This window comes from Gymnoscopelus microlampas (assembly GCF_963454915.1).
Source record: "Gymnoscopelus microlampas genome assembly, chromosome: 17".
Classification (NCBI taxonomy): Eukaryota; Metazoa; Chordata; class Actinopteri; order Myctophiformes; family Myctophidae; genus Gymnoscopelus; species Gymnoscopelus microlampas.
In genome coordinates this window covers 23,321,483-23,342,261 of record NC_139954.1, presented here as the reverse complement: position 1 = coordinate 23,342,261, position 20,779 = coordinate 23,321,483, and the positions used below count along the sequence as shown (strand labels likewise).

The 20,779-nt window shown below is 42.2% G+C and overlaps 1 protein-coding gene across 11 annotated transcripts in view; it reads right to left on the bottom strand.

Moving 5' to 3' along the window:
• Nucleotides 1-2,975: 2,975 nt before the first annotated feature.
• dachd (dachshund d) overlaps nucleotides 2,976-20,779 on the bottom strand; it is a 116,374-nt gene continuing 98,570 nt past the window's right edge. For 2 of the 11 annotated variants that reach the window (XM_084083993.1, XM_084083992.1), the window contains exons 7-11: nucleotides 16,877-17,022; nucleotides 13,164-13,311; nucleotides 10,340-10,540; nucleotides 8,924-8,992; nucleotides 2,976-4,199 (exon numbers count right to left, since the gene is read on the bottom strand). In XM_084083993.1, the coding sequence (XP_083940119.1) occupies nucleotides 4,162-4,199; nucleotides 8,924-8,992; nucleotides 10,340-10,540; nucleotides 13,164-13,311; nucleotides 16,877-17,022 (602 nt within the window). In that variant the 3' untranslated portion in view covers nucleotides 2,976-4,161. Of the gene's footprint in view, nucleotides 4,200-4,919; nucleotides 5,923-8,923; nucleotides 8,993-10,339; nucleotides 10,541-13,163; nucleotides 13,312-16,876; nucleotides 17,023-20,779 lie in introns of those variants that run through there. The other 9 variants (XM_084083983.1, XM_084083986.1, XM_084083984.1 and 6 more) reach the window with 7 other exon arrangements.

Below are 20,779 nucleotides of genomic sequence, written 5' to 3'. Positions count from 1 at the left end.
CTCAAAATGTGGGTGCTGAAGGTAAAGTGAATAATCATCACACTGTGTACAGATACACTGAAGGTGTTCCAAAAGAAGAATACAAAGCTGTTCATTTATCAGTGAAATATGTTGAATTAGTGTCGTACACTTGCACATCAAATTACACATGAAATAATCTATTTACATTGAAATGAGTTTGAGCTGATCCTCATTTACACATTTTATTCTGGGATAAGACTATGAATATAAAGCGCACACACATGCACGCACGCACACACGCGCACACAGACACACACACACACACACACACACACACACACACACACACACACACGCAAAAAAGAAAGCAGTACTTACACAAGATATTCTCGTCATTTGATTATTCATACAATTCCTTTTCTACCATACATTGTACAGAATGCTGGGCTCATTAACCTTGCTACAGTACAATATACAGTACCTGCATGGTTTTACGTCATACATAATAAATAATTCAGAAAGGGTAAAAAGACTCAACTTCACTGGACTGAGTTCAAAATGCTTATCTTATAAAGTAACAGGTTTTTTTATATACCAGAAACATGACAGTGACTTACAAGGATAAAAGAAATAGCTGCCCCCTATCTCATCTACACCTGTATTGGCATATCTTAACAATCAGATGTATTTCATGGCAAATGACTATTTTATCAGTGGTTGTGATATACATTATACAGCCTAAAGTTTATCTTGGCACACTACAAGTCTATTTACATTTTATGCCAAGCTACTGGCCTTTTGTACTCTCTACACAGCTAAAGCTGGAGTGTTAATTTAACACTCCAGATTCAGTATGAGAATGAATCCAGTGACTGACGACTCTTTAGAGCAGGCTGTTCAGTACACAGTAAAAGCCTGAGTGTTCATTTAACTAAGAGTGATAAGATGGACCCTTTGTTCACTCTCAGTTAAATGAACACATAAGACTTTACTGTATATATATATACATTATTAAAGAGTGTTCATTGAGGCGCTGTACAGTTTGTTTCAAGATCGTTGAGCAACATAGTTAACTCACATTGCGTATCATCAACATGTTAACTTTATTTGAATTTGAAGTACAAGAGATGATTTGAGAAGCTATATAAGTTATCAGTGACAAGTTGACAACAAACCTAGACACTCCATCAAAAATAAAAATAAAATATAAGCAAACACATAGTGAGCATGGGACACTGGTTCTCACCTGATTGTATCACATAAGTTCTAAAACTGTTCTCGTTATACTGTATGAATATGACATCAGCTCGTCTAGAGAATAAAACTTATACACAGATGCTTAAGCACCAAAATTAGAAAAGTATTGTCCGCAGGGACAGTAACAAGCAAATAATTACTTATTATGGGATTTATTTTTTTCCTCATTAGGACATCATGAATGGTGTTCTAAAAGAAAAAGAGTTCATCTGTGCTTGTGTGTGTCACACAGGAATTATGTCATTAAATGGCATTTAGTTGTGTCAAAGTTGCGTCATGAGTGACTGATTGTATATAATACACAAGCTGACACGTGGTCATTAAGAGACAGGATTTAAAAAAGGAAAAGCCTTCCGAGGCATTTGTTTAGAGGGTGTTTCATGATAAACAAAATGTACATTAAAATCAAAAGTACATTACTCTTCTTACAAAGATTACAGTACTATTGAAAGCGCAGTCTTCATTTTGAAAGTGAACTTGTTTGATAAGTATGTTTCAAAATCATATGGGCTTGAGAGAGTCAACCCTAGTATTTGTTCAGCACAATATAGGATTTATTAAATATCATAATTCCAGGACAAACATTTACATGCCTGCATGCTTTCTCACCAAAATGGCAGCTATTTGAAAGAATGATGGCTCAGAAATAGAACAAAACAAAACTATAAGTTTATATAAATGGCGGTATTGTTTGCCTAATAGCTCTACTGCATACACAATACCTCTTAACGTTATATACACATACCTTGTCAATCCACCCCGTTTCTGATAGAGTGAGTTTCTCCTTTCGTTATCATCGGATCTTGTATATACAACAATGGTAAAAAGGAAACTTGATTGTATTTTCATCTAATTTAGAAAAAAAAACATTAAAATCAAATATCAGTCATCTCTTTTTGATCAACACATGGATAGATTCACATTAGTTTTTCCCCCCTCAAGGTTCATGTCCAGGTGTAAATTTTTCAACATCTTGAAATCAATTTGAAATACAAAACAAACTTCAGTCGAATTGTTTTTTTCGAAGCTTTCTCGCTGGTTGAAATACAGTATAAAAAAATCTTCAGTGCTGTGAATTTATACGAGTTATTACCAACTGTGTACCATTGGTACATTTAACTGTGCTCAATATATTTACTTTTTTTTTTCATCCTTCAGTTTAGCCAACTGACTGTGTCCAGACCTGCTTTCATCAAACTATTTTCTGTTGACATCTGTGAGAAAAAAAAGACTTAATTCTACATTCAGACACAACGTGACTCCAGCGTTTGGCTGAACACAGCACTTCCATTGAACTTCTACAAGCAGCTTGACTTCTTTCCCCTACTAAATCAGCCTGGTTAAGGGCTCTTGAGAATCTTCATGGGTTTTCTTATTCTTTTCATTTTTTTTCCACCCCTCCAGCTCTCCTCTCGGCCTTATCAGTACATCACTGTGGTTTTCAGGAACAGTCTTCCATCTGCAACAGATGACACATGGCCAGGGTTAGCCCACATCACCAGCCAACACCAACATCCTACTGATACGAATGCAATTTAATCATGATTTACACTTCGTGGTACGATCGTGTCCCGTGCCGAAAATAGCTGATCTACAACCTAACGAGTCGCATAATGATGCGGTGTGAGCTTGTACATCTGCTATTTTCAGCGCAGGACACCGACAACTAAGTATTTAACAGGTACTTGTTGAAACACAACTATGGGCCTCAAAGTTGGCCCTTAGTCGCGCAATGTTAGCTTCTTTACAAGGACAGATAAACTAATGATGGTGGTTATGATCAAGCATGACATACTGCACTGTATGTCAGTCTGTTCAATGCAAGTATAAGCAACAATACTAGAACTTATTTTAGGGCCAAACTCATTTCTTTACAATCATATGTCCTATGGTGAAGTAAAACCATTTCTACCTGTTTATCTATGATGACATTTAATATGTCATCTCCATTCAATAATGATCGTAAAACTGCATTAATATTTGATTACCCAACAAAACACAAATATCTGAAGAGCAACGGCGAGAGCCGCACTCCCGGCCGCCAGAACTGCATGTCACATGTGTTTAAGACATCTATCCAGATACGCCTGTTTGAACATAATATTGCACTCATGATGTAAACGCTTTATAAGTGACATTTCCTGCAAGGAAATAGTGTTTATTGAAAGCGGCAGACATTCCTCTCCGATGCCATCTCCAGACACCTGCAACCTAACGAGCTTTGTCCATTTCCAAAGAACACTCTTGTCTGAGTGTACGCCTGAGTGAGCAGCGGTGCTCTGACGCTGAGCTGGTAAAAGCATCTGTTAGGCACAGCTCAGGAGCATGTTTGACGTTTATTACCCTTGCATTTCCTCTTGCCAGAGAATGCAACATTACTGCGATTTAAGCAGCAGCCTCCCCTCTCCGTGGCAGTGTACCTAAATAATTCAACGTTAAAGGGAAACGCACGAGGATAGACAAAGTGGCGATAGATTTAAGAAACAGCAAACGTGTCGTTCGCAGCCAGACATGACAAGCAGAGCGCCGGTGACAGAGGGAACACAACTCCTTAAAATTCCATGGAGATGTGTAAGGTACACCTCGTGTATTTCCATGTACTTCATGTAGGCAAACTAATTTTACCTTCAGCAGTATTTAACTGTGCTCAATATATTTACTTTTTTTTTTCATCCTTCAGTTTAGCCAACTGACTGTGTCCAGACCTGCTTTCATCAAACTATTTTCTGTTGACATCTGTGAGAAAAAAAAGACTTAATTCTACATTCAGACACAACGTGACTCCAGCGTTTGGCTGAACACAGCACTTCCATTGAACTTCTACAAGCAGCTTGACTTCTTTCCCCTACTAAATCAGCCTGGTTAAGGGCTCTTGAGAATCTTCATGGGTTTTCTTATTCTTTTCATTTTTTTTCCACCCCTCCAGCTCTCCTCTCGGCCTTATCAGTACATCACTGTGGTTTTCAGGAACAGTCTTCCATCTGCAACAGATGACACATGGCCAGGGTTAGCCCACATCACCGCCGACACCTGCAACCTAACGAGCTTTGTCCATTTCCAAAGAACACTATTTTCCTCCATTAACCACTTGGCCCTATTATATAGCTCGGTCGTCATACGGCGGTGCCGTGAGAAAATGTTCGTAATTTTTGGAAGATTTCAGAATTTCTTTTAAATACATTTTGCCTAATGATATGCCCACAATAGGGATGGCAGGTTAAACGTTGTTTAATAAAAAAATAAAAATGAAAGTACCCATTTAACATTGCAATCTATTGTTCTTGATGATTTTTTAAATCCGATACCCAATGTACTCATTGCGTTATCAGTTCTTCATCAATTAGTCCATTGCATTAGACTGAGCTCATTCCCAGCCTGTGGTTTATGTATTGTGATGCAGGGGGAGAGGCGAGAACAAAGGCTTGTTGTGGGGGGGAAGACAAACACACAGGCTAATTACCCAGCAATGCCGTAGGTCTCAAAGGCATTGCACTCTGGCCGCCTCTATTCAAGCAACACCACCGAGTTATGTGTAAAAGTCATTACAGCATGAATGCAACGCTAAAAATAAAATCAACCCAAGGAGGGGGTGCTGGGGGGTGTTGAGAGTGTGCGACGGGATCCACAACTTGACACAGATGAAACACACAGCTAGCTCAGCTCACTGATATGTCTGTCTGTCTGTCTGACCAGCCTCACAGTTGGAGCTGTTTATACAGTGTAGGTATGTTAATCAAACGACAGCCAGCTGATTCCTTGATAGATGAGGACAAGTAATAAGTTGCGAGGAGAATGTCAGATATTGTGACGTTTTTGTCTGGCATTTTATGCTTTATTTCAGATGTCAGTGTAGTAGAAAGACAGGAAACCAAAAGGCAGAGAGAGAGTAGAGTCATGCGGGACAAGACAGGGGTCGGATTCAAACCCAATTCCTCGCTCTCACAAGGAGCATATGGTCTGTGCACTAACTGGCTGAGCCACCAGGCACCCCCATGTCAGATATTGTGGCATTGTACACAGAGGAGATATAAAATTATCACAAACGGCTGGAAATCAGCTGAGACCCTTGATAAGCAAATCTCACTAATTCAAATCCGCTGCACAGGGCGCCAGGGTGCAATATTACTGCAAATGTTGAAACATCTGCTTTGCATACGCAAATAAGAAAAATCTGCGACGTTTTGACACGTTATTTTATGAAAGAATGTCTCATCAAAATATGTTAAAACTTTAGTATTTTTATATTCAAATCAAGATGAAAAGTTCATTAAAGAGGATAAATATTTCATTAGATGCTAAATAAAACAAAGGGAATTTTTGGCTTCTCTCAGCATAAAATTCCTTTGAAAGATTAATTAATACATGTAAATTATGCAAATTATGCCCATGCAAATATTTTATGAAGACAATTAAGGGATCCATTAATTACAGTCTTTTTGCTTCACTGACATTCATTCATTTAATTTTAATTTCACTTTAACTGTTTTGATGTTTAATCTTGCAACAAAGAACTTTATCTCTGTGCACAGGGTCGTGTAAACTTGCCGAACACATGGAGTGGCAAGCAGGCGGGAACCAGAGAAGATACAGGGGGAAGATATTCATGTGTGCACCGTTGCCAGGCAGTTACTGGCGAGGTACAGTCCCAGTAGCTCGCCTGCCTGTGAAAACAGCCACGCTCCCACTTGGACCCGATTCAAAACACTGCGAAAGCAATTAATAAACACAGACTGTGTTAATATCGCAGAATTAGAGAAGTGTGACAAAAGACAAATAGAAATAATTAGTTCTCTAAAATTATGCTCTCATTAATTTTTTTTTCTCTCTCTCTCCATTCCCCTCCCTGAGTTTGGAGTCGGGAATACAACACGCATTTCTCTCTGCTTTCATGCGAGTGATAGGCTTGTTTTTTCCCCCCTTTGCTTGTGTAATTTATCAACATCATTTTTTGCCATTTGAGGTTAATTATACAGCGAGGCTTGCAGAGTAGAGCAGAGGAGACATGGGTGGCAGACAAATGCTTCTCTAATTGAACAGAAACACAGAATGTCGCCGGTTATTCAGTACCCCCCTCCTTCATGCCACTCCTCAGGGCAATGATCAGTGCTATTGAGAGACCACAAGAATGATATGGTCCATGGCCACATTATATCTCTCTATCACAGATGAGGGGCAACAAAGGCTTCATCTATTTGCTTTCTTTTGTATAGTGATCTGTAGGTCCAATTCTGTCGAAAAATGTAAAAAAGGAGGAAAAAAAGAAAGAAAAGAATGCCTGCATCAAATATGCGTGCGAGGCGAGGACGGTCTCTGGCAGACGAATAAGGAGATCTCGTGCTAACGAGGCAGTGTAACAACTTGAAGACGTTCAATTTGAAACGATTATACTACAAAGGGTGGAATTGCTCCACATTACTGCGAAATGTTAGAAATTAGAGTTGCTAAATATACTAACTTGGTATGAAATAGGGGGTAGAATTATAATTGGGCTGTATCCGGAAGTTATCTTTTTGGATAAATGATGACATATGGACTTCCTTTTTTTGGACGGCCAACCCCTTCAGATCCCTGCAGTAACGGAATGACATTTAATTAAGGAGGAGTCATCATTTCTTTATAGCACAATTTGCCTGATTCTTCCTTTTTACGCTACTTTAACAACATATCAGTTCAAACATTAAAGAGTTAAAAGGGGGCCCTGGATTATTACAATTACAAAGATGAACATTTTCCACTTTTCAAAGTACATTACATGGAGTATTTTCCAAGATAAATTAGGACCTTTCTTAGTGATAAGGAGAGTTCTGAGCAGACGCCACAGAGGCATATTAGAGGAAGAAGTTCTAATAATAATGAGGATGTTCAACCTCTGCAAGGTGTCTTGTATCTGGGTAAACACAGATAGCGGAGAGCCTACAGAGGTTATCGCCTGCACACCACCTTCCCCAAACACATACTGCACCCCCAAGGCTAACAAACAAACCGACCGTTAAAAATGTACACGGCTTATTCATAAAATGGATTGATTTGTTCCTTTTATTACTATCAAAGGGGGCATTTCCAATGCTTTTCATGGCTTTATGACTCATTAATGCTTCTTGAGCTGTAAACAAAACATCTCCTTCACTCCATCTCTGTGATCATTTCCTCCGATTCACCTCTCTCCTATAGCCGTCTTTCTCAACAAAAAAATCACACCCTGTGTGAAGGAAGCGGTGCCTTTGGGGCGGGGCTTAACTCATTTCAGTTCGTCCCTATTGGTGGTCTGAGTCGACTTACCAAATTTGTACTTGGTAGCATGCTGCAAACTGGAATGATGGCTGTTTAAAGCCCAGCCAATGGGCAGACAGAGGGGGCGGGGCTTAAGTAATTACAGTTCGTCCCTATTGCTGGTTTTTGTCCATGTACAAAATTTGTACTCCGTAGCATGCTGCGAACTTGAGTTATGGCTGTTTGAAGGCCAGCCAATGGGAAGACAGAGGGGGCGGGGCTTCAGCAATTCATGCTGGTCCCTATTGGTGGTCTAAGTCCACATACCAAATGTGGACTTGGTGGCATGCTGCAAACTGGAGTTATAGCTGTTTAAAATCCTGTGCTCATCCCGTGCTCATACGGGCGCTGGGGGTCCCTGGACCCCTCTTTGATAACGTCAGCAAGTCATGCGCCTCGCTATTGGTGGTGTAAGTCCACATACCAAATTTGGACTTGGTGGCAGGCTTCAAACTGGAGTTATAGCTGTTTAAAATCCCGTGCCCTAAACGGGCGGACGGACATAGCATACGCGGGGGGTCCCTGGACCCCGCTTTGATAACTTCAGCAATTCATGCTCGTCCCTATTGGTGGTGTAAGTCGACATACCAAATTTGGACTTGGTGGCAGGCTTCAAACTGGAGTTATAGCTGTTTAAAATCCCGTGCCCTAAACGGGCGGACTGACATAGCATACGCGGGGGGTCCCTGGACCCCGCTTTGATAACTTCAGCAATTCATGCTCGTCCCTATTGGTGGTGTAAGTCCACATACCAAATTTGGACTTGGTGGCAGGCTTCAAACTGGAGTTATAGCTGTTTAAAATCCCGTGCCCTAAACGGGCGGACGGACATAACATACGCGGGGGGTCCCTGGACCCCTCTTTGCTAACTTCAGCAAGTCATGCTCGTCCCTATTGGTGGTCTAAGTCCACATACCATATTTGGACTTGGTGGCATGCTGCAATCTGGAGTTATAGCTGTGTAAAATCCCGTGCTCATCATCCCGTGCTGATACGGACGGACGGACGGACATACGGACAAAGTCAAGCTTAGAGCGGTTGGCACCGCTAAAAATCTGAATTCAAAAGGCAGCACTGCCATTAAAAAAGTGTAGTCAAAGAACAATATTATGTCTGCAGAAAGGCAATGATCTTGACCTAGTGCTGCGGCCCAGATGGTGAGCTGTGTAGCCTAACAGCAGGCACACAAACTAATGTTCACAGTGGTGTTTGCGTGCACGTGCGTGCGTGTGTGTGCATGTGGGTACACTCACATCCATGTGTGGAATCTAGAGAAGACAGGGTGAAATAGTGTGTGTGTGTGTGTGTGTGTGTGTGTGTGTGTGTGTGTGTGTGTGTGTGTGTGTGTGTGTGTGTGTGTGTGTGTGTGACAGAGAGAGAAAGAGAGAGAGAGAGAAAGAGAGAGAGATTTATAGTCTCATCTGAGCCCCTGTACCTTGTATTGTCCTTTCAGCATCTGTTCTTCCACTGCTGCGGTCACTCTCCATCTCAGGGGTCAGAGAATCTGGGAGAGGAGAGGGATCACCTCCGTTAAACACCTCTGACATCAACCCATCAGCGCTACTACTTTAACTGCATCTTTCATTCAAAACGAGAAGCAATGTATTGGCGAAGCCATAGGCCCCTACAATTGAAAATTGTGGAAAAAAAATTGCTAAAACGCGAAGAGTTGTTATAGCTTGAAAATCTATTCGTTTTGGCGAGTCACACCATCGTGTGATGGAGTATACATTTGGATTTATAGTAGCCTATGGGTGGGAAAACATTGATAATAATTGATCTTTTTGAAAATAATTGGTCATTTATTTTTTTAAATGTGTGACTGACTGACCATACGGCGGAAGATAGACAATATTGATTATGTGAGAAAACATTGCAGGCTAAAGCCTGATGTCGCATACCGACCCATTGTGAGCTTCTAGACGGGCAATCTTTTGGCGTGTGACGTGCCAACACCGCCATGCAACGGCATATAAACTAAGCATAAATGCAGTGGTGGAAAATAACTACTGTAAGTACAGTACATTTACTCAAGTACTGTACTTAAGTACAATTTTGAGGTATTTTCTACTTTCTGCAGTATTTACAATTTTCAATAATTTTACCCCACTACATCTCAGAGGAAAATATTGCACTTTTACTCCACTACAATTATATGAAAACTTCAGTTACTAGTTACTTTGTAGATTTTGATTACTATTACAAAACACAGTACCACTTCAGCCCTAAATATATATTTCAGCCATAGACCACCGAAGTCCTGACGTCACTTGTTCATCCCCAGGTTCGTAAAGTAATTTCGCTATGGAGAATAACATTGGGTCATCATAGAATCGTCTCATATAAGAATTGTGGTCCAAAAATAAACAAACTGTCTCGGCGCCATTGTCAGGGAGGAGGTTCTGTATCGTTTATGATAGTCAGTCACTTATATTTGAAACAGTCTGTTTCTGGCGAAAATGTAACTAATTCGGCGGAAGTAACATTATCGTTTTCTCACCGTCAGTTGATGCTTCATATCCATAAGAGTCAAACCGCCGGGGTCATTTGTTTATTTTTTGAACACAGTTCTTATTTGACGCGATATTAAAGACGTCTATGGGATTCAGAATGGGGGTGGAAAACTGCGAACCAGGTAGACAAACAAAGGATGCGTAAATTACGTCAGACTTCGGTGGTCTATTCGATTTTTTATACATTTTGAACTGGTGAAATGGGACATTCTGCAGAATGAGCACTTTTACTGACTTTACCTCAGTGCATTTGGAATTCTGGACTTCTACTTGTAACAGAGTACTGTATATCTACATTGCAGTATTGATACTTTTACTTAAGTAAAACATGTTAGTACTTTTTCCACCACTGCATAAATGTGGCGCTGTGGCTGCGTGAAGAGTGGTCTGACCGTTAAGCGAGCGCATGCTGTCGGCGGGCGATGGCTGTTTGAGAGTCATCTGCTCGGCCTGTTCTCTCCTCTTGGACTCGTACTCCAGCGCCTCCTGCAGTTTCCTCTTGGCCTTCTTCTCCTTCTTCAGACGCTTCTGGATGATCGCTGCGAGTAGAGTGGGGAGGAGGGGAGAGGGGAAGTGTCTGTCAGGGAGGGGCTGCATCTACATTGCATCAATCTATTGCAGGTACAGCACGAGGACTTGAGGATTTGTTTTCTGAAAATCGGACAAGTTCGCTGACATTGAAATTATATCTTTTTTGCTATTTGCCCCTTTTTCTCCCCAATTTATTCGCTATGCCTATAGGCTCTATGCACAGCAGCCATATTATGAAGACATTCACAGGTGTTACCAATGATACTAATGAAGGCTCTGTTCCATTCTGGTCAAACAGAGTCAGGGTGCTGATATTGTGCATGTTGACTCACTGGAAACACTCCCAAATGGCCCTTTTACGGGTGTGTAACCACACCTGTGAATGTCTTCATAATATGGCTGCTGTGAATAGAGCCTATTGGTTCCTCTCCAGAAAGGAGCCCCCACCGGGAGGATGTACATCCTTCGTACTACTCCTCCCACCCAACACTCCCCGTTGACAGGTGCCGCCCAAGCCCATAGTAGTACGTGCAGTGACAAATATCGCTCTCCTGCCCGGCTTCCCTCCGACGAACACGGGCCAATTGGGTTCGTATAGAGTAGACTCTCGTCAAAGCCGGATGCACCGCGGTACTTTACCGCTGAGCCACCCGAGCGCCTACCTGACATTTCTTTATTAGGATTTTTTTTTTTTTTCAATGGTAGTTATTATATATTAACACATTGAGTGCCAAAAACAGTCCGGACCGTTTTTGAGAAGCTATGCGTTATGTGTCATAAACGGTCCGAACCGTTTTGGTCCATTTTAGTTTTTTATATTTTCTTCCCACGTGGGGCGCTCTAACGAAACTTTGGGATCATCCAAGGAGTCTCTAAGAAGGAGAGGCCGGATGTGGATCCATGTCAAAAATGCTTCCGGTAGTCCGCTCCAATGTTAACTCCTTGACTAAAAGCTTAATATCTCCTATTTATTTTTAACATGGTCGAAATGAGCCGTTTTCGATCGCCGATCACTCTGCAATGAAGGATCGTGTTAGAAATATTATTGTTCCAGGCGTTAGTCGGGACCCTCCGCTGTCTCGCAGGCAGGCTTTGTTTACATGCGCGTCCTCGTCGGGGCTTCTACAGCACGCAACATATCAGCGTAAGTGGATGGAAGATATGCTGGCACTAGATGTACCCTACTTTAAAAAACCTCTGGCACACGATGTGTTAAAATTAATATTGACACACGTCAGCCATTTTGCTCTTACTTCATACTTGGAGGGGTGGGGATTTCCACCTCCTGAGTATTATGAAGCAAAGGCCTTTACACGCCGGGGGCGTGATAAATAATACGAAAACGCTAAATACTCGCTGACGAAAATTTAGCATAAAAACTATTAATATAGCTGATGCCTCACTTATACAGGTCGATGCCTTTATTTAAAGTGCGGCAGCTCAAAAAAGTCGCCCTGGTTCCGAATATAGATAAATTAAGTGCGTTCTGTGTGAATGGACTCAGTTAAACAGTTAAAAAATACGGACATTTTTTTTTCGGACAAATTAATCGCAAAGAAAGGAAAATCCTCCCCTGGTGTGTAAGGACCTTAAGAGCAAATTGACCACCATGTGAATTTGGTTAAAGATTCAAGATTTATTTTATTTTTGTAACTAAAACTGAAGTGGCTAGAAAAGCCACTTCAGTCACCATGCCGGTTAACAAAGCAGAAAATAAATTAATAAAATTAAAAAGAAAAGGGCTGAGCATATACTGGGTGGGTGCTGTTTAGCAAACTGCTACGGGGAGTTAAAACAAACTGAAACATTTATTAGGGATATTTTTCATGCATTTTTCTCATTCAATATACGTCTTGCATTAATCATACAAAGCTGATGCATAGAACATGAGACCATTAAGTGAAGTAAATTTAGCCTTGCCATTGTTGGCAAAGACTCTTAAGACATTTATTTTGATATCCTAATATGTATTTCTAATTAGGGTGGGTGTGCAGGGAGACATGTGGATCGTTGTAAGCTGCATCCAAGAAACACACGTATACACTTGTCTTACTGTACTGCATGTGTGTTTGAACCTGTTCATTATTTGTTCGTGTTAGTGTACAGTATGCATTTGTGATTTGATTGGTGTTGTCTTTCTAAATTAGAAGCGTTTTTTTGTGTGTGTGCTGTGGTATGGTGTTGTACACAAACATGCACACACACACACACACACACACACACACACACACACACATACACACACACAAACGCACGCACAAACAACCAGACCCACGCGCACGCAAGTATGTGTATGGCACACACACACACACACACACACACACACACACACACACACACACACACACACACACACACACACACACACACACACACACACACACACACACACACACACACACACACACACACACACACACACACACACACAGAAATACACAGTCCCTACAGGTATATTCATTCATCCACTCAGACATCACACCACAGCACTCATACCACCCACATGCTCACACACACACACACACACACACGCACACCCGCACACCCACACACACACACACACACACACACACACACACACACACACACACACACACACACACATCAGTAGCAGGCAGTGATCAGGAGTACCTCTGTTCTTCTGCTCCACAGCGAGCTGTTTCTCCAGGGTCTCCCTGAGCTCCCTCTCTCTGAACAGCTCCATCTTCAGCTCTGTCTTCTCCAGCTGCACCTGCTTCTCCTGAGCCCGAGCGTTGTCAATCGCCACTTTCAGCAGGCCCTGTGCACACACACACGCACACGCACACACACACACGCACACGCACACGCACACACACACACACACACACACACACACACACACACACACACACACACACACACACACACACAGGTATAAGAACACCCAGGCACACACAGGCACAGATGTATACACACACATATACATACAGACACAGGAAATGGGAGGAGAGGAGGAGGGGGAGTGAGAAAGACAAGAGAGAGAGAGAGAGAGAGAGAGAGAGAGAGCGAGCGAGAGAGAGAGAGAGAGAGATGTGAGCTATTTAAGAGCTTCAAGATGAAATGACAGCGAGCCACAGTTAAAGTATGTCACAGCACTGCTTTGTACTGCCCACAGGACTGGAGAATCACGCAGGGACAAAACACGGCTGGTGATATGTGATCCCTTTCAGGCATATTACTGTCATACCACTGTGCTTTTCATCTCTCTATGGTCAATTCTAAAGACGTCAGTGGCAGCGAGTGAGGAAACACCATCAATTAAAAAAGAAAGAGCGAAAAAAAAAAACGATTGCTTTTAATCAGTTGAATAATGAATAACAGAAGCTATGAGTGCCGGGTTTGTCTGACCCCTTTTGGTCAGAGCCGTGACATGCAGCGAGAGACTACAGGAGCCAGCCCAGAGAGGAGACTTGTTCCGCTCTGTCAAGTCCTGAGATAGCAGGTGGAAAACATGTTGAACTTTCATACGGCTGGTTAAGTTGAATTTTTGCCATCACGAAAATAGCTCACGTCCACTGAGAAGAGAGTGAGGGGTCTGTATGGTGTGAGGGCCACAGCTTGACCCTCACACGTTGAGCCCTCTCCCTCCATTGTGATATCTGTTGAACCTCTTGTACCTGCTTTCCTCTAAGTAAGGGGATGTCAGCCGCAACTGGATTGGTAGAGATATATCAGATTTTGCATTTGCATGTGTAAGCTCCTTACAAGACACAGCTTGAGTGGGTAATGCAAATGCCATAATATATCAGTCACAGAGCCAACACTCCTAAGACCTTCTTGACAATTGGAAGGTACAGCTCTCTGAATCATAATAAGCCTGTTATACTTCGTTGTGCCCCGGTGTCATGCGGCAAAAGTACACCATCTAATAGCTCACAATGTGCCGCATCGTGTCGCGACAGGTTGTGAGCTTGTAGATCTGCTATTTCAGGTGCATTACATGTTGTACAACAGAGGATAAATTAAGGACACAACCGTATAGTACTGTGTGACGTCTTGGCGACAACTATTCCCCATCGACGTGCAATTACACCAAATGCAGCAGGCTATATCTTACTAATTGTTGATTCTCGTGACCCCAATTTATACTAAGTTGCTTTATCTTAATTTTCCGCTCGGCTTCATTTTGTTGATTTGTATATAAATATTCAACGCAGAGATCATTATCAGAGATGACTTAGCGGAGTGCTGGGAGTTGGAGAGGGTTTTACAACGTGTGGCTTTCTAATTATCGCACAGGAGCCAAAGGAGACGCAGGGACTCTGATGCCAAACCGTACCGGGTGTAACGAGAAGGGCAGTGCTGTATACACATCATTACACTCACACACAAGGCAAATACATTCATCTTTCTGACTGGGGGTGTTTGCATTGAAGCCTAAATGGCACTCTGAGGAGAGGAACGCTGTCAAGGTCTGAAGATTTACACAGAGACTAAGTTGCAAGGTCTTAAAAAGTGTGGGTTTAGTGTATTGGGTGCAGGATATTGTGGAGGTCAAATTTAAACGTGTGTGCCTCCTAGAGTTTAGGGAGTGTCTCCACGGTTCGCCTTCCCCAAACCTGTTAGCGGTCCAGGGATGATGACCTATTTTTGTAGGTGGAAGGAAGGAGCAAATGACTGCAGCATCTTCATGCTTTCCTCAAGAAAAAGACCACAGAATTTTTACATTGGATTATGGATTATTGCCGAAAGCTCTGTGGCTAATAACAGTTTATGATACTTACACATTTTGTTCAGCAAGATAAACACCCCCTTTACAATTTTCTAAGTTTAAATGCAATCACCAGAAGTAAAAAGCTCACGTTAGGCTATAGACAAACTACACCACGGCCGCAGGATATCAACGTCACCACCGAGCTTGTGAGTTCGGTGTGATGATGTGCAATGCCCCCGACAACCTCTGTAGTCTCACTTCGCCACTTGTTAGCAATCGCCTGAGACATAAAAGTGGGGTATTCAATGACTTATTTTATGTGGTAGATCAAAACGTGAAAATCTCTTATTAAAGGGATATTTCACTTTCAAAAAAACTTTTGGTAATTTTATGGTCTACTCAGGCTTTAGTGAGCCCTCCAGACCGTTTTTAAGTTGCTTTATTCAGTATTTAGATATTTGATATTCATTTTACCAGCCACGCCCCCTTCCTATACAAACCCATTATAACTTAAAACTCCATTTTTAACCTTTTTAACCATCAAAAACACCCGTCCTTGGTTCTGGTGACTCACCCTGCCCTCCTAATGCGTGAGGGGGCCATGTTTTTTTTATTACTTTTTTCATTTATTTTTAATATTTTTTTTTGGAAAATGAAAAAATTAAATACAAAAAATATATATTAAAAATAAATGAAAAAAGTAATCATCAAATATCTAAATACTGAATAAAGCAACTTAAAAACGGTCTGGAGGGCTCACTAAAGCCTGAGTAGACCATAAAATGACCAAAAGTTTTTTTGAAAGTGAAATATCCCTTTAAGCTTGTGTTAACCACAGACCTTATTTCCGGCATCTAATCAAAAACCCATTAAAAAAAAACCAAAGACTTCGAGCTGAGGGAACCAGAAGGGCAAAAATGCTAACTTGTTTCCTTGTTTTATAACTATACTACAAACTTCAGCACTCTACAGTGAAATGTACACCTGATCCTTCTATTGGTGTGATCTGCTTTGGTATTAGTAAGTAGCTACAGTAAGTGGATTGGTTGCATATATCAGTGAAGAATTCTATTGACGGAACCTGTGTGTGTACTAGTAAATAGTGACAACAGAATTGTAACTGTATTGGTTTAACAAACTTACTGTACCAGTGAATATACCAGTGATGGATTTCTATTGTTGTAACAGTATAGGATTGATTGTATAGGACAGTGGTTCTCAAACTTTTTCATGTCAAGGACCCCCAAATGGACACTTATTAGCCCACGGACCCCCATTTGAAAAGATACATTTTAAGGACCCCCAGTTTGACATGCATTAGGGCTACGGACCCCCATTTAATGGCATTTCTATCTCTGGGACCCCAATTCATGTTGTAAAATCAATGTTATCTTAACTCTGAGAGTGTACAAATGGAACCAAATGGACCCGTTATTTAGCTGGGGACCCCCTGGAACCCCCTCAAGTACCCCTGGGGGTCCCCGGACCCCACTTTGAGAACCAATGGTATAGGAACAGCCTACAACATGTGTGGAACACATGTAAAACAAGGATCACGGTAAATGCAATAGTTAATTTATCGCTGAGAGCATACAAATGGAACAAAATGGGCTCCATTTATACATTGTCACAGTTAAATGAACACTGAGGATTTTAAAGTGGAAGCTACCTGTATGTTGGTGAGTAGGGTCTCTATCGATGACAGACCGTCGGGGAAGAGGAAGGGCGAGGGGAAGCCGGGGGGCAAAGCCTGTCCGGCAAATGACAACCTCTCATAGCTGTCTCTTGCTGTTGGGGTGCACATCGGGTTATCATCTGGAAATAACAAAACAAAACACAAAAAACACATAGAAAATTAGCAACCATTCATATATCTTTAACCAGACGCAGTCAAATCCTCAGTTTTACACTGAGGATTTTATTGTGCAGTTTGAAAAGTTAACATTTTTGGGCGGTGCACCCGCCGCCCCTATACTGTATGTGAGGTTTGGACATCGACATTCGCTGCACCGTGATTGGCCACCATTGTACCCCCCCATTGTACACCCCTAACCCCTACACATTCAATGCAAATCTATACTATCCACCATTGTACCCCCCTAACCCTGCACCGTGATTGGCCACCATTGTACACCCCTAACCCCTACACATTCAATGCAAGTCTATACTTTTCTTTAAGTGAGCTTCCATCACTGTGATGACCACTAGCTGTAATATGATTGGCTGACTTTATTGGCTGACTCTATTCGGGACTGTGATTGGCTAGTGAAACATGACACATGTGCATAGCCCTATAAATAGGACTATGCACTAAAAAAAAAAACAATTATGTTTTTTTTAAGTGAATCACCCATTGTGGACCAACCATTGTACCTCTATTCACACCCTTAGCCCAGTACTGTGATTAGCTAGCAAGACGCATGATGAAATTAATAACTATAAATATCACCACACACTTCAGAAATATTACTTTTCTTTAAGTGAACTTCCATCACTGTGATGACCACTGTGACCACACCGCCCACTTCACACTGGGTGTGATTTTTTCATAATCATTCACAGATAGATAGAAGGCAACCATAAAGGCTATATAGCCTGAGAAACAGTGACCCTGACTCTTAAGTGACCAGTAGCGACGAACAGATCTGTATTGATCCGTTAAAAAAATAGAACGAGAAAAAAGCCAATCCCAGCTCTCAGAAGCATAGTGGTTCTGCTTCTTGTGAGAGTCTAGTGTATTGTTTCTCCTCTCGAGGCTTGAGCGAGGGGTTAAACAATATATAGCAGGACATAAATCCAGCTTTTCCCATTTAAGAGATGTCATGGCGATTCCAAAAATCAGAAGCAGGCCCCGCACGTCGACCCCAGAGGCTTGCGCTTCCTTTGTGTACGCACGCACGGGTGCCTGTCAAACCTGAGATGACATCATCCTCCATTCATCACCGGCAGAGGGGCAGAGCCCTGCCATCTGCTGTCCAGCCTCTCCACCAGGCCTCTGGGGGTGTGTGCGTGTGTGCATGTGTGCGTGTGTGCGTGTGTGTGTGTGTGTGTGTGTGTGTGTGTGTGTGTGTGTGTGTGTGTGTGTGTGTGTGTGTGTGTGGTGTAGGGTAGAGAAAGACAGAGATGCAGAGAAAGAAAGAGATGCAAGAAAGACAGGCCGATATGCAGACCCATGCAGGCACGTGCATACAAAGGCACAGGGACCTGGAGATGGACCGACTCGCAGACTGATAGACAGGCGGATAAATGGGCAGATATGCAGATTTCCTGGACCTATACTATTAAGTGAGACAGAGCTACTTGCCTCTTCAGTTGTAAGACCGGTTTTTCGTCTGGGGTTTCCCAATTGGTAAACGTCCTCCGTCCATCTCGCAGACAGTTTATTAAAGCTGCAATCCCTGCAATTTATGTCCTTCCCCCGGGATTTGAACCAGCTAAGATGGAAGTTCCACTTGGACAAGACAGATATTACCATTTGAACTTCGTGGGCAATACCCCTTGTCAACCCGTAGTGACACTACCTGAACACAGGGTCTACAGGAGAGCAGGATGACCACCTCCAACCACTGCAGATGTACTAGTTATATTGTATTAACAATATACAGATTGGTTAAATACAATGTTATTCACAAAAAAAAGTTCCACATTTTTGTTTAAAACACATAAATTGTTTTTAAAAAAAAGACTACAGGACCTTTTTGCACCATCGGCTGTTTAATTGTTAATCTAATTTGGCAATTCGTAGCGCGGTGCCGTGCACGGTCGCCCGCTCCACTCATCCAGTATTCATACGTGTTTATGTGGCGGCCTGACTCTTGTACAAACAGAGTGGAGCCGAGCAGCTCTGCCTCCACCTCCTTCCCTCCCTCCCTCCATCAATATTCACCAACGCCAGCCAAGTGGTGGGAACAGCTGGTCTTACATTAATTAGTTTAAAGTATTTATTTCACCCATCCTCAGAGCAGATTGAGCAAAAACATTGGAGATTATTTCAAGCATCTGCAAATGCCCTGGAAACATGCACTCGCCAAAAGTCGAGTGTTCAGATTCACAGTTTAGGTTTCTGATTTGGAGTGTGTGTGTGTTTTTTTCTTCTTTCTTTCCTCTCTCTCTCTCTCTCTCTGTCTCTCTCTCTCTTTCTCTCTCTCTGCAAAGGGAAGATGGTGAAATATGCACCGCTGGTCCGTGGAGAGAGTAAACAACCTTTCTCCTTTTTCAGATGGAGTTCGCTCCTGTTGATTAATTAGAATGGATGGTTGCCTAATGGATTAAAATTTGTTTATAATTTAACTTCATAAAAATAATGAATTGCCTACTTTTAAGAAGCCACTCCTGTGGTAATTTGTTTTGTTTGGTGCATTCCCTTCTGCGTTTCAACGAGGGCGTTGGGGTGGGCACGTAAAAGAAAGAAAGAAAGAAAAAAACTTCTCCTCCTGCTGTGCTGCAGTATCACACTCCTGTTTTATCTCAATAAAATAGCTAATCAAAGATCAAAGGCATTACGCTTTGCCCTCCCAATCGTGCTGATGTAGACGTATTGTGCGTAGTAGGTGCATGCATCACCCTCTGCCATATTACCTCCAATAAAATCAGCATAACAACCACAGACGTTAGTAGACCTTGGGGAAAGGTCTACCGTTGTAGCTTTGTAATTGATTTGTACTGTAGGCACTTTGTCCCTTATTTAATGTTGGCATTAATCATAAATCATTGCTTTAACAAACTCCGGCTTCCCACTCAGCAGGCCTCCCCCTCCAACACAACGTTGGATCACACGGAATATTTGATGGCTTTGTTGCAGGGGAAACAACCTGTCATGCTCTGGGAAAAGCAAACAGCGTGTTTTGTTCGACAGACTCCAACTACAAAACAGCAACCCCTTGTCAGATAACATTTCCACCAGGAGCTATGCATAAATACCGGCACTTTCAGAAAAAAAAAGAGATGGGAAAGTTAATAAACGGCTAATTCAATCAATATAATCACTACTGGCTTTAATGAAGCTCAAATGTACATTCGAAAGAACATGATCTAGATCTGCATGCAGGCTTTCCCCCCCCCACATGCTATACCAATGCTGCTCTTTTCCCTTCGTGCCCCCCCTCTCCGTCCTCAGCACCACCTCTCTCTCTCTCCATGTGTCTGGCTGTGAACGCTGGCATGTGTTCGCATGTTTATTTCTCACCATCGCATCCAGAATCATTGACTTCAACTTAATTACAGCGACAGGCGTTGGAGTGATGGGGCCCGTGGAATGGAGTGCTCTGTTTCCAGGTGATATTTCTCCGCTAGCCTGGCTGCCAACAGCAGCTGTGACAGGCTCTTGTGCTTTTTTCGTGCACACGGTAAAGGCACAGTTAAGTCCCCCCCCCCCCCTACCCCCCCCCCCACACACACACACCGACTATGAAATACTTACTGTATGGAAAAACACCGGCCAGGTCACCCCTTGTCACAAATAACATTTCACGCACAACTGTTTCGGCGGATAATAGGAGCCACAAATAAAAATGGGCCGCTGTAAATACAATGCATTCTGAATGAAATGCCATAATTTAAAACAACGCGCTCC